Here is an 18,167-nt window from a genome sequence, read left to right as displayed (position 1 = left end):
AACCTTGAAAAGCAAATGAACTTTTCAGAGTTGCAGACTACCGAGGAACCAAGATGATCAATTTGAGATGCTTTAAAGTGTCTAAACCCATGTACTTGTAATTTATGACCTAGAAGTCTGAAACTGTTAAATCTTAACATCACACATTTCAATGTTTAATTAGGACACATCCAAGAAACAAAAGCTTCCAATGGAAAATATACTTCCAAGAGATGGAAACAATTAATTTCTTTAAAGATGTCTCTGCAGCATAAGAATTTCCATGATGTTCACATTTTCTATTCAGCTCTCTTAGTGATACTTATTACAAGCAGTATCGAACTTGAAATTGCTGAAGCTGCCTTAGACACAGCTACAACATCAAAGAATTTCCCACCAGCAAGTGTGCAATTTGTATTATTTTCTCCTTTGTATTTTTATAAAACAAGATTTGTTGAAGTGCTCTGCCTAAAACTGAAAGCATTTGTGGGTTGTCTCCTTGTTTACACTTTCCAATCTGGCTGTACATTTCCATACCAGCAAGACCTTGTTGGCTCACCTTTGTTTCACTGTTATTCCAGCCCAAATGTGCCCTTTGCCCTAGAACATATTTCAGCTGAATTATGTGACATTCTCTCTCCTTTCAACTTCTGAACTTTTAAATTCCAATTCCATCCCACTAAGTGCTTTATCCATCCTCATACTTGGATCACTGGTAAATGTAATGGAAGTTGCCCCCCTGTTATCTAGGACAAAAACTTTAAAGTAAGTGGGTAATTTCAAAAAACCCATTCTAAATTTAATTTGTGCTAACACCAGCATGGTTTTCAAAACAATCTTGCACAGATTTTGTGAGTCTTAACTTAGACCATGCCTACCTGCAGACTGTCATAAGAAGAGTAACAAAAGCTCTTTTTATAACAAATCTAGATGTTGTATTGATATCGGTCTTTCCTTATCCAAAAGACTTGTAAGAAAAGTTTGACAGCTTTGACAAAACACATCTCCAAATTCCAAGGTAATTATAACCCATCTTGGTTTTTTCTAGTATTAATAAAATTTGTCCAGTATCTATTAAGGAAATTTTAACCAAATGGTAGCAATTTCCCAAGTTCTTTCTTTTTGCTGCTCAATTCTTGCTCTGTCATCTTCTGACTACTGTCAGCAGCACTCTAAAGAGAGTGGAAAGAGAGGTAAAAGCACTTACAGGTTTCCTAAGGAAAAAAAGGGATAATGCTCCAATTAGGGGCATGTCTCCAATTAGTGGTTCCAGGATAACCCTCATGGTGCCATGGATCTGTGGAAGAGGAAAAAGAGACAATGGAACTGACTTTAGTTCAAGTTTCAAATAAAATTTATTTGCTGACAACGCTCACACTTCTAATTAAATTCTTGCTTACGGATGAATTATATATGTGTATAGCTTTACATGTCATCCAAACCAAAAAAACTTCACACAAGCACTTAACAGTTGGGCTTACAAATTCATTACATCCATCTACGTGCTGCTGTGTCGTGTTAGTGGTAATTTTACTAAAACTATGAAGTAGATTATTTATAAAGCTCGATGTAAACAAACATGCCAAAAGAAACAAGAAATAGCATCCACAGGTAACAGAACAAAAGCAGGTAAATGGTCATAGGTATGTCAAGACACGCACATGCAAAAGAGCAAATTAATTTTCCTCATTAGAGAGAGATCTGTTACCAGAAAGCTAAGAAAATTTCAGAAACAATGTCAGAAGGCAAGGCTACTAATAGTAATAGTACCTAAACTAATAATTGCATCTAATACTGAAATATTAAATAAAATAAAAATTTTAAGCTCCATGGTCCCTTTATGAACTGACACATTACATGAATATTGGCTTGATGTGAAATTATCTCCAGCTTTTCTACATCTTAGAGAAATGTTACTGAAATTAGTATGCAATATCAATACTATTGAACTGAGAAAAAAGTAGTAAGGAACAAAACTACACAATTACTTATAAATTATTTCATCAGAAAATAATGTTTCAGTGATATCAAAATCAAAATATTGAATTTTACCTGTATACTTTTCACACCAGCTCTGCAGAAGTATCTCTTGATCTCCAAATCAATTTCACAGTTTCCAACAAAACTAAACCAAAAAAGAAAGTATACCTTTCACTTTTATGGAGTAAAATACACTGTTAGTTCTGTTTTGCACTGTCATGACAACATACTTTGTATCTCAATCTATGTATAAAAAATGCATGTTGAAACATTAGAACATACAACAAAGTCAAGTTTGTAAAAAAACCCCTTCAAAGTGTCACCACTGTCATCAAAACCACTCCAATTAATACCTAGGTAAGTTATCATCTTCAGAAGAATGCATAAGAGAAAACACACAAGTGGCCTTACTTTTGGGAAATAACACAGAATTCCTGCTCCATTTCAGGAAAACTCTCCATAGATATCATTGATGGTACATGTACCCAAATCTACTCTCATCTAATATAATCATGAGAAGCACTAGACAGAGATGGTGGTTATGCTGAAAATGAAAGTTGTCTGAAATATTCATAGACTTGCAAACCCAGTTGTATTTAGAATTTCAGTAAGCTGGGAATACTGAGCTGAATGATCCTTTAAGCAAGTTTTAAGCAAAAGAAAGTTGAGTGCTTTCGGAAGGGAGAGAAGGCAGGAAGCAAATTAGAGAATAATATATTAAAAACAATGCAAGGTTTTCCTTGAACAGTTCTTGCATCCCATTTTGCATGAAAGGTCAAGTGACTGACATTTTGCAGATGCTGCCCTGTATCTCAGATTCGTAGAAGATGGTAAAAAGGAAGTCCCATCTTTGATCATGCCACAAGGCTACAAGATTATTTGCACACAACTCAGGCTTGGATTTTTAGCTGCTTTTCGTGAAGCTCCATACAAGGTCAAGCACATACAAGCAGAACTGAGCAATTTTTTTCCAAGAACTGCTGGTGCTGTGAGACACATTGGTTCTGAAAACAAACAAATTCTGAGACTCAACAAGGAATTCATGAAGAAAGCTTGAGACTGATTTAGCAAGGGAACTGGTCAATGATTCTACAGGACGAGAACTAAAACCAAAACCCAACAGACTGATTACCATGCTACAGTTAGGGAGAGATAAGCTGGGTGACCACACTAGCTGAGAAGATACAGGTCATAACAGAAGGACAAATAAAATCTGAAAAGCTTTCTGAACAGACCGCCCAGTTAAACGAAGTGGAAGAAGGAACTAAGTGGGATGGAGACAAGGCAGCTGAAACTAAGCCAGACACTGCTGGAAGCAGGGAGAAGTTGCTTCTTCTACAGGGCATCCTGTCCCAGATCCTGCAGCAGAGCCCAGGTTTCTGCACATGAGGTTCCTCAGGCCCAGCCTATAAAGTGAAACACTGTTCAGTCGTGTTTAGGAGGATGATAGAACCTTATTACAAAAATGTTGGGGGGATTGTGAACAAAATGGAGTTTCCTCATGGGCTATTTTAGGATCAAGTCAAGACAACATCAACTACTCTCACAGTAAAAGCAGAACAGCACACAGAGGACTCCCACTCCCTCCCACTCACAACTGATGGTCAGGAGGAACTATCAGAAGAAAACAAAGGTAAGACTTGCTGCATTATTCAAATCACCTGTAGCCTCCTCTGCTTTGTGTGTAGTTGTGCTGTCTTGTGGGATTTCAACAAATACAAATCTTATCAATCCCTTAAAGTAATAGCATCAAGATTTTCTTCAAAAACTTCTTTTTGACTATTCAAAAGATAACACTATGCAAAATCTTTTTTGTCCAATGACCAGTTTGGGGAACTGGAAGACAACAACACGATGGGGTCTATGTCAAAGGAAGCTGACAGTTGCTTTCCTTGGAAAAAATGTGATGTGACTTTACAGTTTAAAAATAGGTATATAATTTTTAATACACCATTTAAAGCGATGTAATTTCTATTTTTAACCCATCTAACTATATATAGAGATAGTAAAGATATATATAAATACACTCCCACATAAATATGTATAATTGCATAACAACATGACACGGAGAAGCAAGGTCAACTAAAACCTGCAACTGAAACCTCAATCTCCTCACTCTGTAGCATCAGAACTATTTGTGTTATGAAGACTGGGAAGCTCGTTTGAAAATCCATAACAACATGATGACAAATTGAAGTAAAAATAGTAACAAACTGCATTTGAGAGTAATAAGTCAACAACTTTTAACCTTTTAAAAAAACTGAACATGGTTTTATCCCCTAAGATATTTGGCCAGGTCCATGAACTGTCGATGCTGTACATGATTCCACTTTAATATAACATACAACTTGAAGGCTCATTTAGTAAGCAAATTCTGTACATTCAGATCCCAATATCCCAGAAATATTTATGACCCCTATTAAGGTACAGATCACTGAGATAGATGACAGTTTAATGAGGACACTCTCATAGGAATATAACAGCAGCTGTACTGAATCAAACCAGAAGCACAGTATACTGCATCTGGTCATTGTAGCCCACAGAAGATATACGAAAAAAAAAGGGGGGGAGGGGGGGGGAAGTTAAAAAAACACCAAAAAGCAATGAAAAGGAGAAAATTATTTCCTATATTACAATGGTGTGATTCTGTACACTGGACTATCTTAAATAATTATTTTTAGAATGTCTTTAGATAGACCCTATTTTTACATCTGTCTTCTGTCAGTACAATGGTAGTGAGTTTCTCTATTCAAGTATGCCACAGGAAAAAAATATTTCCATGTGTTTAAATCCACAGCATAAAACTGTTTTAGTGCCTTGATTTTTTTGCACCATGAGAAGGTGAAGAAGCTCAGTAATAAGCTATTAACAACCATTTCTTCAATCTCTCAATCTTTTTTCACTTTCTTTACTACAGTTACATTTAATTTTACAGTTTATGGGTCAATAGAAAACAAGATAACCTTTAACCTTCCCCAAGTATTTACTACATTCATGCGCTTTAGCAAATTGACATTTTATTTAGACTTGATCTTCATTTGCTCAAGTAGTTAAAATTATTTGCCTTGCCCATCTTTGTCACCAAGAACTAGACTTTTCAATTGTAACGTGAGTTTTTGGCAATTATTCCTCCCCTGCACTTAGTGCTGTGAGGCCACACCTCGAGTGCTGTGTCCACTTCTGGGCCCCTCCGTTCAGGAAGGTGCTGGAGCGGGTCCAGAGAAGGGCAGAGAAGCTGGTGAAGGGTCCGGAGTACAAGTCCTTTGAGGAGCAGCTGAAGGAGCTGGGGGTGTTTAGCCTGGAGAAGAGGAGGCTCAGGGGAGACTTTATTGGTCTCTCAACTGCCTGACAGGAGGGTGTAGCCAAGTGGGGATTGGCCTCTTCTTCCAGGCAACCAATGATAGGATATGAGAACACAGTCTCAAGCTGGGAGGTTTAGGTTGGACATCAGGAGGAATTTCATCACAGAAAGGATGATTAGACACTGGAATGCACTGCCCAGGGAGATGGTGGAGTCACCATCTCTAGAGGTGTTTAAGGAAAGACTGGATGTGGCACTCAGTGCCACGGTCTAGTTGACATGGTGGTGTTGGGTCATAGGTTGGACTTGATGATCTCAGAGGTCTTTTCCAACTTAACTGACTCTGTGATTCTGTGAATTTTTGAACGCAAACTCCACAGTAAGAGAAAGCCAAAATGTTCCCTTTGCAAACACTGTCCTGAAACTGAACCTTTAAATAAATTTTCCCATGAGTGCTTTCTGGATTAGCTATTTGAGCTGCTTAGGAGAGTGAAGTTCTTAATTGGATCCTGACTGATAAACAGGACCTGTTTCAAAAGGTTCTGAAAAATACTCTGAAGCAATGATCACAATGCACTCAATATCCTAGCAGAAACAATAAAAATTAAACCAAAACACGCTCCTTTTGCAATTAAAATTAAAAGCAGAACAAAAAAAACAACAAAACCCAAAAAACCCTCAAGGATGATGCAAAAAAAGCCACAGGTGTTTTGGAGACACTTTCAAACTACTTAAATGTGCTGTATGGAAGGTCCAAAGCAAATGCACATACCCCACCACAAAAAACTGACAGTAGAAAGAGCTAAAAGAAGCCACAACAGTGAAACTGCAGGATAAAAGGGAATTATTAAAAGAATTAATGTACTTAAAAACAAAATTAAAATATAAATAAAATAAAATCTTTCCTTCCTTCCCCTGCCACACTCCCCACAGAGTTTGGCTTCCTACAGCTATTCTAATGAATGCTTAGAGATTGTTTTCCTTCTCAACTCTATTTAGGGAATGAAGGGTTTATAGAAAGCTCCTAACTTTAATAAATAAATTAAAATTATAACAAAATTATTTAACTGGAGATTAAAACCTACAGGGATAAATACTCCAAAGGATGGACTTTTCTCCAGCAGTGAGACTGTTCTTCATAATCTTGCAAAACTGCAATGAAGTTGATTCCCTAAGACACAGTTCAGTGTTGTTATCTGTACATGACTCAGTGCCAAGAACACTTATTACAGAGACACTTATTCTTCCTGTTACTACTGAAACAATCCCAGTAATGGACCATCAGAGGATACATAAAATAAAATATTAAAAACTCCCAAACATCAAACAGTAACAACTGATACTGTGGTGCTCTCTGTCTTAAACTTGCATAGTAAATCCTTGGAAAAAGAGCCCTTTCCAAACCAGCTGTCAAGGGGAAGGCTTAAATATCAAACAGGACTTCCTTTGATGATGGTTTTGTCTAAGCCTCAATTCCTGGAAGCTACAACAGTCACTCCATAGCTCTTGTTTCCATTTTCTTCCTGGAAGCTTATGCAGCCAGCAGTAGGGACAGGCTGTTGGGCTACATGGGCTCAGCACTATTATTGTTATTTACACCACTTCAAGGAACTTATTTCAGTCTTTTAGACTGGATTCTATTGCAGCTGTTTACCACTTCTCTAAGTAGGCTGCAATGTAATGTAATAAAACAGGTCCAGGTAAGAGGACATTATTCCTGAAATTTTTGTACAAACCTACTGGCCTTCTACTTCATGAAGATGAGCAGGAGTTAAAAAACTGTCCTCCTGTGGGAATAATTCTGCTTTAAAGGGCAAAAATGGTCTTACAAGACTTGGTCCCCTAAATGTCTCAAAAACAGCTTCTCAAAACCAATTTCTTTGCACTGTGTCCACAGCAGTCAGACAAGGTTGTTTTCCTGAGGGCTTATATCTGAAGAGGTGAGGCTGTTCTCACAGCTGCTGTCAGAAGTGGCAAAGAGAAAACTGAAGGAAATTTCTCCATTAGGGCTAGCACATCCATCCAGTGAAATAAGCTCTCAAGAGTCAAGCCCACTGTATTTTGTCCAGCAACACCAATCCCTGATTTGGATAGCCATCTTTTTCCTAAAGAAATAAAGTGATTCAATTCAATAAAGATTGGGCCCTGCCCCACCCTCCTCTGAAACCCGAGGAAAGAGCAAGTAGCATCTTCTCTTGTCCCTCCGGGGCAAATGTAGGGTAGATCTACTCAGAAACCTATATAAAAGGGGTCATGATGAAGTGGCAAGGAAACCTGAAGCAATGGAGAACAGTTATTCTGGCTTTTTATATTACACAGATTTATTTGGTTGGTGGTATGAGCAAAAGTGCTTCTGTAGCTCTCATATTTTCTAATATTGTGTTTATAAAAAAATCTAAGTAACTGAGAAAAGTAAAAAAAAGCAAAAATCTTGTATCCTGAATTTTAGACTAAATTTAATGGCAAAGTTTTAATACATTAGAAAAAAAAATCGAAGATAGTGCTTTATCTTTGAAAAGTATTTTTTTATTAACCAACGTGACTTTAATGATGCAGTCACGCTGAGTTGATATTCCATTTCCCTCAGATAAATACTATTTACAGCATGCAGTTCCTTCCTCCAATCATACACAATTAGAACTAACTACATGCGTGTAATGAAGCAATTCTTCTCCTCTCAGGCCAACATAACTGACAAATCAAACAAAATACATATTATAAAGCTTGGACACCATTGTAATATGGTAATAAAGTTTACCTGATTTGAAGATCCAAAATGATCTGCCTTTTGTCCACATTTTCAGTGTAGACTTTTACACCATTTATCCGCAGAGGCTGAAACAATGAAGCAAGTAAAAGTTGGATTCTTCTACTGAAATATAGCATATTAAGCTTTTAACTTTGAAATAAAGATGAATATAGAAACATTCATGCTTGAAGTTAAGCATTGTTAAAAGGTGTGAAGCAAAGCTATCAATTTAGTTCAAACAGTTATTTCAAGGGTAAAAATTATCTTGCTGGGATCCACTTAACCACAACTGTTCTGTCAATTACCCTGGGTCCAGACTACTAGATCTCAAGATTTACAAAATGTTTAATATCAAGCTTTCCCTATTCCCTCAATAAACATCTAATTTCTCTGTACAAGTGTATGTCTAATACTCCCAAAGCATTCTTTTCTGTGCAACTAAAACAAGCAGCTAAATTTAATTCACAAAAATGTAGTTGCCATAAGTGGAATTTAGTGAGAATGGACAGAAAAAAATCTGTAATTCCCTCAAGAAGTTGAGTCAACCACTTTGTGCTCTCTCTCTAAATCATGTGTTCACACTCTACCTTCCTCATATAGAACCAACACATATAAATCAAACACTTCCAAGCCTCAAACATTCATCAAACTCTAGGCAGGAGAGGATGACCAGTGACCCCACTTTTAAGTTTTCCTTTTTGGAAAAATTGTCATATTTCTATTTACATCTTTTTAGTAATTTAAGTAAAATCAAACTCTCACTACTGTCAGATTCCCACTGTGTTGGGGCTGTGCAGCTCACAGGATGCAACTCAATGAAGGCTGCAACAGAAAGTAAGAATGGCTGTTTGTCATGTCTGAGATAACTCTGTCCAGCTGCAGAAGGATACAGAGGTGTGGGAGCTAATTTAAACCCTAGCATGACTTAAAAGGAATGCTACAGTCTGTGATACAAGTCATATCTAGGGCAGGACAGAGGCACTGTGAAAAAGAATTTACAATTTAAAAAAAATAATAAAAAACCCCAACACACAAAAGGTGCAGTAAAGTATAATGAACTGTAATGTATGTGAAATAGAGCCATGAGGAGAGAAAAACAATTTCCCTCTATCACATCTGAAACTTAACTTCAGGTTTCCTAACAGTTGGGAGTGGGTGGGAAATATTTCTGTGCAGATTTGAACAGGCTACATGAAAATGGTTTGTACAAGAGAGTCTCTCAGAAAAACCTTGCCAGACACTGACCTGATGCCCAATATCAATCTTGGTAAAGCTGAAGGTACTGAGGTGGTTGTTTGCTCCTCTCACCGCTGGTTCTATGGTCTCTCGGAAGAGTTTCTCGATGAATTGGCAAATAAAAGGCCACATCTGTTTTACAGTCTAAGGAGAAAAAAAAACCCTATGTGGAACACAACTTCGCCCAGAAGGAAAAAGTACTCTTTAAGGCACATGTAAGAAATTTTGTATAAATTTTAAACATAGGAGGTTTGGATAGATTTCATTACAGACATAAAAACTGGTTCCTTTTTACATGCAGGAAACCTTTAGGAATTTTATACATTTGCACAAATCTGAAGCACTGGATGAGGAGGAAAACAATATTATGAATTTTCTTCTTTTATCCCACAAACCCATATGCATTCAGCACCGATGCTGAATGTTAAGCAGAAGGATAAAGAGGGTTAAGTTTATTTGCATGTAAAGAGGAACAGGAAAAATGTGATAAGCACAGCTCTTAACTACATGCCTAAGGTCTATAAATTTAAAAACTCTGACATATCCGAAAAGTCTGTATTGCTTATTTTTTCTTACTATATTTTAATTGACTCTTTTTCTCCTATGTACTTTGAATGACAGGCAATTTAAAAAAACCCAAGCTACATAGATCTATATCTCAGATTATCACACACACAAAACAAAACTGCAAATTTCATTTATTTTTAGATTGTAGGTTAGGAATCTACAGTAACTGGAAAGTATCCCAGACAAGTAGAAAATTAAAGACTGTGTTTACAGCTGCTATGAATTCTGCACAATTATAGCTGTCATTACTGTAATGCTACTTAAAATCATTTACAAAACTCACAATTTCAAGAGCATGAAAATAGATTTAATCTTTCTTGTGACTAACGGGATCAACAACCAGAAAATTCAAGTGTATAAAGAGCACATGAAGTTAAAACTATTCTGTTCTCTGATTATTGCCTCGCCTTTTATTTTAATCTCAGATTTCCCTCCTGTCTCTTCCCATTTGGAAGCAATGCTAATGTCTAACCCCTTACCTTGTTGAGCCATTCTGCCCTCTCTGTGTCTGGAAAATGGACCTAAAAAACCAAACACAAACACAAACCAAAATTAATACAAACACAAAACACTTTTTAGTTAACAGTGTCCAGACATTTAGAAAACAGGAAAGCTCAGGCATCTCCCTAAGCAATGTAAACAGTAAACAACATATTAAGTAGTTAACATTCTTGAGTATTAGCATTCAAGCACATTAAAATATGAACTCATTTCTGAACTACATAAATGTATACTTGGACTTGTATCTAACAGTAGCATCCGGAATAAAGTATTGCTGTAACACCATAAACAAACTTTAAAAAAAGGCAAAAAAAAAAAAAAAAAGGCAAGTATAGCTGATACAGCCTGTGTCAACCAAATTTAACACATGCTTTTCAGGGGCTTTTAACATGAGACACAACTGACAGAATCTTCTACTTCCTTCCATTCACGCCACATCTTCTGCAATATCAATAAATCATAGCTAGAAATATTGCATCAGTGAAGCTGAAGCTCAGGAAAGTGGATTTAAGTTCCAAAGACCTTCAAAAGATATTTTTAGTGATTTTTTTTTCTTAAACAACCGTAGAAAGCAGTAAGAAACAGCAGTGTGATAGTATATATGCAGGACAGAAGGTATCCATCACAACAAGAAAACATCAATGAAATGATGGAAGAACTGACGCAGTTTTCCAGACACAGGAGAGCACAGTAGTAGCTTTACATTTCACACATACAGAAAACCCCCAAAAACCTGAAGTTCAGTAGAAGCCAAGTTAAAAAACATTTCTTTAGAAACAGCTTCTAGAATGAGATGCAGATCACACTCCTCAAGCACAAAGAGCCTTTGAACACACTAAAAACCAATGACCTACATATAGTGACTTTCGTGAAGCCATGTCTCTACTTAACTGAATTGCCAAGTCTTAATCTCTTCGTAGCACAACAGATTGTACCACTGGCTTTACCAGCAGTTATTTTTATTATGCATATCTCAAATGTGAACAGTCAGTGAAATACCTACTTTTTAAACTGCATTTTCAACAAGTCGAATTTGAAAGCAAGCCCCATTAATGACTTCTTTTTTCAGTTTTTATTCAATTCTTGCCTTAACAGTCAGCACTAACATATTCTTCATATACTCAATTTACCATCAGAGCAGCACTTAATTTCATCTAAGCCTTCACGTTTTAGCTATGCTGGAGGATTGGCCCCTGCAGCATTATCAATATTGTCAGTTATTCCTCTAGTCTGTTTTTTTTTTCCAGTATTCCCAAGTCCATAACAAAGTCCTATGTTTTTACAGATTCTTAAAGAATTACAAATTATTTTGTCTTCCACTGTCAAGAGAGGCTCTTGGCATCTTTTCAAATTACATTTTTCAAGTATATCACATATCCATCAAAACCATTAAAAGCGATGCAAAACCATCCAATAATCTGCTTCACTGTAAAAAAAAACCAATATGACTTATTTTACTACGTAAGTTCAAAAAATAGAATTATTAATAACAGATGGAGCAGTTTGGGAACAATGTTATTATATTTTATTTATTTAGAATTAATTTCCTAGAAAATTAGGGTGGGTAGAATGTCAGAACTCTGTACTTAGAGGGTTTTGTGGACTTTTTTTTTTGCATTTTTAAAAAACAAAACACAATTTTTTTGCATTTGCAACACAAGCAGGTACTGTATGTACATGAACTTACATGAACAGAGCTTACACTCAGTTTTTGTCTTGCAGGGTTCTCAAGTTGCTTCCAGTGGTCAAAAAGTTAAAGGAACAAAAAGAATCAACACCGTTAACTCCAATGCTAATGGTAACATTTTGATCTTTCTTCTAAAATGTTTACCTTCTGAATCTGCAGACAGAAGATGTGCCAATTCTCAATAATGACTTATCACTTATGTATGATGTTGGACCAATATGAATATTTCATTCTGATTTGCTTAGGAGAGCGAGCAATGATGTTCACAGGGTGGGAATTGAAGAGCTGTTCCACCAGAGGAGAATCAAGAATTATGTAATGCAAGAAGAAAGTGTTACACACTTAGGCAAACACAAGTCTCTGTGGCTGGATGGGATTCACCCAAGGGTACTGAGGGAGCTGGTGCAAGTGCTCACAGAGCCACCTTCCATCATTTACCAGCTGTCCTGGATAACTGGGGAGGTCCCAGTTGACTGGAAGTCAGCAAATGTAACCCCCATCTATAAGAAGGGCCAGAATGAGGATCCAGGAAATTACAGTCCTGTCACTCTGACCTTGGTGCCAGGGAAGGTCATGGAGCTGATCTCCTCTTGTGACAGTGTGACCTATTTAGTGGATGAGGGAAAGGCTGTGAATTGTGCCTACTCAGACTTTAGTAAAGCCTTTGACACCATTTCCCACAGCATTCTCCTGGAGAAACTCGCTGCTCATGGCTTGGTCAGACACATCCTTTGCTGGGTAAAAAACTGGCTGCATGGCCGGGCCCAGAGAGTGGCAGTGAATGGAATGACATCCAGCTGGTGACCGGTCACAAGTGTGTTCCCCAGGGCTCAGTCCTGTTTAATGTCTTTATCAGTGATCTAGATGAGGAGAATGAGGGCACTGTCAGTCAGTTTGAAGATGACACCAAGTTGGGTGGGAGTGTTAATCTGCTGGAGGGTGGGAAGGCTCTACAGAGGGATCTGGACAGGCTGGATAGATGGCCCGAGGCCAGTGGTCTGAGGTTCAACAAGGCAAAGTGCTCTGTCCTGCACTTGGGTCACAACATCCCCCTGCAGTGCTACAGGCTGGGGGAAGAGCAGCTGGAAAGTGGCCCTGTAGAAAAGGACCTGGGGATGCTGGTCAACAGCAGCTGAACATGAGCCAGCCTGTGCCCAAGGTGGCCAAGAAGGCCAATGGCATCCTGGCCTGCATCAGGAATAGTATGGCCAGCAGGACCAGGGCAGTGATTGTTCCCCTGTACTTGGCACTGGTGAGGCTGAACCTCAAATCCTATGTTCAGTTTTGAGTCCCTCACTACAGGAAAGACATTGAGGTGCTGGAACACGTCCAGAGAAGGGCAGCAAAGCTGGGGAAGGGTCTGGAGCACGAGTATTAGGAGGAGCAGCCCAGGGAGCTGGATTGTTCAGCCTGAAAAAAGGAGACTCAGTAGAGACCTCATTGCTCTCTACAACTACCTGAAAGGAGGTTGTTGCCAGGTTGGTCTCTCCTCACAAGTAAAAAGCGACAGGATGAGAGGAAATGGCCTCAAGCTGCACCAGGAGAGGTTTAGATTGGATACTAGGAAAAGTTTTTTCATGGAAGGGGTTATCAAGTGTTGAAATAGGCTGCCCAGGAAAGTGGTAGCTACCATCCCTGGAGGTACTAAAAAAAAGAAAAGGCAGCTGTGGGACTTAGGGACATGGTTTAGTGGTGGAGCTGGCAGTACTAGATTAATGATTAGACTCTATGTTCTTAGAGGTCTTTTCCAGCCTAAATGATTCTACGATTCTACAGCCATTGCAATGAACAGCAACAAAACAAAATAAAAAGAAACAACATATTAAACACACAGATGAGGAAAGGGAAAGAAAATTCATGAAAATACCAAAAGGAAACCTGCCTGCTGTGAGTAATGCAAGATGTAACAGTTGTCATGTTCACAATTCATTTTTAGTCTTCTGTACAAGTATCCAGTTGACATTCAAGAGAAGGGACACACTAGACTGAGAGAGGCTTCCCATTCTAAATATAACCTCAGCCCAGATGAAATTCACTTTCCTCTACAGGGTGATCCAACTTCCCATATTCAGATTATAAACTCCCCAAGGCACAGCCCACGTTCCCTGCACCGTGCACACAGCTGACAGCCAGTACATCCATCTGGAATGAGAAAAAGAGGTAGCATCTCTCTCTTGCACCTATCAAGCACCCTTCAGTCCAGAATTATGCAGAAACACTTCAAATAGGTGGGGAAATAAGCAAGAGGTGACAGATACTAATATCTACCCACATATGCTAATTTATTAATTTTTGATTTTATCTACTGTACAGTCTTATAAAGACCTTGATTAACAGGACATGGTTCTTACTTTTTCCACAGATTTAATAATTGCTTTTCCTTTATTGTGCCACACCTATCATGCTCCTACTGTTATGTGAGTTGGTATTAAGCCAACTCCTTAATTATATGTCTAGTTTGCTTCTGCAGTTGGATGTGACAATAGGCAAAAAATAATACAGTGAATTATATCTTCCATTCCTGTTTTTCATTCCTTTCTCATCCTTGCTTTTCTGCTCACTCAACTTTTAACATAATTCAGTTTTATTCGGTGGCTTCTCTGACACTCAAAACAGAGAGAAAAGAATAAAACTTTCCATCTCCAAGACTCTGAAATTTTCAATCCAGCCAACCTTGAATCAAAAGTTGAGTTTTATTTAATCTGTAGATGCTCTAAAGCCAATTTGTCTGAAAACAAAGAATAAATATTTATTAATCTACCAATTCCATGCATTTTTAGCCTGCTATGTGAGTGAAATATTAGTGGCAAAATCATATTTCACTTTAAGAGTTTCTGATATCAAACACAATCTTATTCACAGACAACAGGAGAAAGCCTGAGGGGTGGAAGCTGGTCCTCTGGATCAGTCAGGAGCAACAGAAGAGCATTGAGGCAACTACACAAACATTTTATTGCCAGAAGCAATAATCAGACTAACTGATGTGCAAAACCTGTTAATTCTTGTATAAAATCTATTGACAAGCCTGACAGAAAGAGATAGAAGTCAAGATTTCAGCAAAGGCACTTAAAGACTGAAAACATTTTCCACTTGGCTTCTGTTATGAAATTGCTCATGCAGATTTGGCAAGTACTGTCCCATTTCAACCACCTGGTATAGTAATTTATTATTCAAAGCAAAATATAACAAGAGAGAACTGTTGCAAGAAATACCCTAATGACCATGTTCAACACCAAAGACATGTTCTAGGAATGTTCTACTATTAAACATTATCTCGCTAAATACTTGGAGGTGCTCAAAAGATGTGATTCTGCACATTAAAAATACATGTTTGGGCTTTCTCACACAACTGCTTGTGCTCAGCTCTAAACAATTCTCATGATTACTTCCTATTTCTGATATGCTCAAATCCTGTGCTGTCAAAAACTCAATTCAGAACACAGAATTTTTTGTAATGATCAATAAAATACCAGAAAAAGCCCAAGGAATGCAGTTCCTTCTTCTGTCCTGGAAGACAATAAAACAAAACAAACACAAAAGAAACCCACTACAGTAACTGTAATAACAGCAGAAATGTTTCTTACCCACAATTATTTTATTTTTCAGACTCTCTGCCTACTCTTCATATTGGCTAAATTGACTCAGTTTTCTGCCCAGACTATCATCTGCTACTTTCTAAGGAAACAAGGCTAGACACAGAATACTACTGGTAGTGTTGAGCATTCCATAAAATGAAAACTTATTTTCCTACAAACCACCAACTTTCTCATGAATTATGTATTACAGCTATGTAAGAAAAGGCAGCTATAAAAGCAGATTACATTTAAAGAAACCAACGAATAAAAAAACGCAAACAAAACTCTCACACCACTGTATATTAGGTTTTTTCCCTTCTATTCCCCCCCACACACTGAAGGATTAAAGGTAAGAATTGCAACACTCTCGAGCACATGGTGTAATTCTTGGGGTGTTCTGGGTAGGGCCAGGAGTTGGACTCTATGATCCCAATGGGTCCCCTCCAGCCCACCATATTCTACATTAAAAATAATGTATATTATGTGTTATAATAGCCATGTTTAACAGATACTTATCTGGGTCAGAGTTATGTCTTGTTCCTTCCATTTGCATTTATTATTTGTAGTTCCAGATGCAAATCTTAAAGAAACTATACCAATAACTTTTTGATTAATTATAAGGTCACACAATATAACCAAGTTCTTTGACACAGTTACAGTGCAGCTAAGTACTCTTGAACCGTTTTCCAGCTATTTCACAAATATCTCTCATATTAGATATCAATCCCTTCTGCTTATTTTGGAAAGCTAAATTACATACAAAAATCCTCCCCTCTATCAAAAGCATATTTGTCTAGATTAAATGTAAAAATATAAAAGGGTATCATAATAAGTTTTCATAGTCTCTTCATGCATCATCAGTGGATGGGGAAAGCATCCCACAGAAGGAAATTCAGGACAGAAGCCTAACTTAGGTTCTCTAAACCCCCTTCTAAATGCACAGCAAAACCAGTTATTTAACTATTAAGCCTAAAGCCAGGTGGTGTGGCAAAGAAACAACAGAAGCTAAAATTAAACTATCCTTTGAATTATAGCTGACAGCTTAATTTGTCTAAATTCACTGCACATGTAACTCAAAAAGGCCAGAGAAATTTAGTAAAAGAATTAGGAAGAATCCCAGCATGTGTAGAATAAATAGCATCATATAGTGATATTCAAGCTCAATTTAACAGCTATTCACTCCAGTGTTTTCCAGTTGGTAAAGCAGGCTGGCCTAAGGACATTTTAGGTAAAACAGAGTTGAGCAGGGCTAATGGCTTAATCCCATGAATTCCAGCCAGCAATCCCCTCTCTCTCTGAAAAAATCAGGAGCAGCAGTAGGTGAACTATTTGTTCCTTTCCACAGAGGGATCGATGCCAAGTCTTCTGCTATTTGACACAACCTGAAGAGGCTTATTCTGAAACCCACACTGGGGGATGACTGCTCCTTTCTGATAGGAGGTAAAGAAGGGGGGGCTGGAAGGGAAAGCAGAGCAGCCAGGCTGTCTCCTGTCACTTCAATAATTCACTTCCAGGGTTATCCTAGCAATTTTCCTAACTTTTACCAATGCCAGAAATACTCTTAGCTCTCACGTTCTGAATTACAAGGAAAATCCCACAAAATATTTACTGTTGTAGAGCTGCAGGATTCAGTACTCCTGAAAGAGAAGGGTAAATGCTAATAATGAGGGTTCCTCAAAAATCCTGCAGTTAACCACAGGCCCTCGTTACTAAATTAACAAAAAACTGCTATTTCCATTGCTTCTGGTAACCTGACTCTGTTTCTGTTTCGCATGCCTTGGGAGGCGTTTTTTGTGTTTGCAGTTTTAAATATATTAAAATGATTAGTCTTTGCGTAGCAAAATTGATGATCAGCATTACAAAAGCTGTATGTTTTCAGTATGGGCATTAAGCAACAACTCTTGAAGCAGTTTCCCTGAGAATCATTACAGGCGATCTGCACACACACACACAGAGTAAGATACAGCGATGAAGGAGGTGGGGAAGGGCCCCAGAGTTTTTGCCATGGCTCTCTGATCACTATAAACCCTCAAAATAAATTGGAAAAAGTGGAAACAAATGGAAGAAACAGCTGTAACACCAAGCAAGGTTAAGGACTGTATTTATTTATAAACTGGAACATAAGCCATTTAAGTGCTTGGACAACACATTGGAAAACAAAATAATCCTTTACAAAAAAAAAGTAATTACGTGTCCTTCAAGTCAGATTTGCACCTATAAGACAAGAGTGGCATTAGAAACACATACTTGGTATCTCACCAAATGTTCCCAAAACACTGTTCCAGCACAAACACTGCCATCCCACGTGAGCTGCCTCTATGAGTTCAGCAAGTCCCGTGAGGTGCCACAACAAATTACAGACGGCTTGGAGAACAAGTTTTCCAGTACAATCACTCCCATATTCCCCACTGCCTCCCGAGCTATCTGCTTCAGAGTCACTGTGAGCACCAAGGTGAAAAGTAATTTCTTCAACAGCCCAGCAACTAAACACAAAACAAGCTGGTGCTTGTAGAAACTCTGAAACAAACGGCTTTTCAACACCTCCGGGGTTCAATGCTAACACAGGAAAGCTACTACAATTAAATTAATACA

The 18,167-nt window shown here is 37.9% G+C and overlaps 1 protein-coding gene across 4 annotated transcripts in view; it reads right to left on the bottom strand.

Annotated features, from left to right (window-relative positions):
• The window catches only part of ESYT2 (extended synaptotagmin 2), an 80,197-nt gene that overhangs the window by 39,159 nt on the left and 22,871 nt on the right, over nt 1-18,167 (bottom strand). For all 4 annotated transcript variants that reach the window (XM_064637970.1, XM_064637979.1, XM_064637986.1 and 1 more), the window contains exons 2-6: nt 10,292-10,333; nt 9,255-9,389; nt 8,019-8,095; nt 2,032-2,104; nt 1,187-1,276 (exon numbers count right to left, since the gene is read on the bottom strand). In XM_064637970.1, the coding sequence (XP_064494040.1) occupies nt 1,187-1,276; nt 2,032-2,104; nt 8,019-8,095; nt 9,255-9,389; nt 10,292-10,333 (417 nt within the window). The remainder of the gene's footprint in view (nt 1-1,186; nt 1,277-2,031; nt 2,105-8,018; nt 8,096-9,254; nt 9,390-10,291; nt 10,334-18,167) is intronic.

Source organism: Pseudopipra pipra, chromosome 1 (genome assembly GCF_036250125.1).
Source record: "Pseudopipra pipra isolate bDixPip1 chromosome 1, bDixPip1.hap1, whole genome shotgun sequence".
Taxonomy (NCBI): domain Eukaryota; kingdom Metazoa; phylum Chordata; class Aves; order Passeriformes; family Pipridae; genus Pseudopipra; species Pseudopipra pipra.
This window is presented reverse-complemented; position numbering and strand designations above follow the sequence as displayed.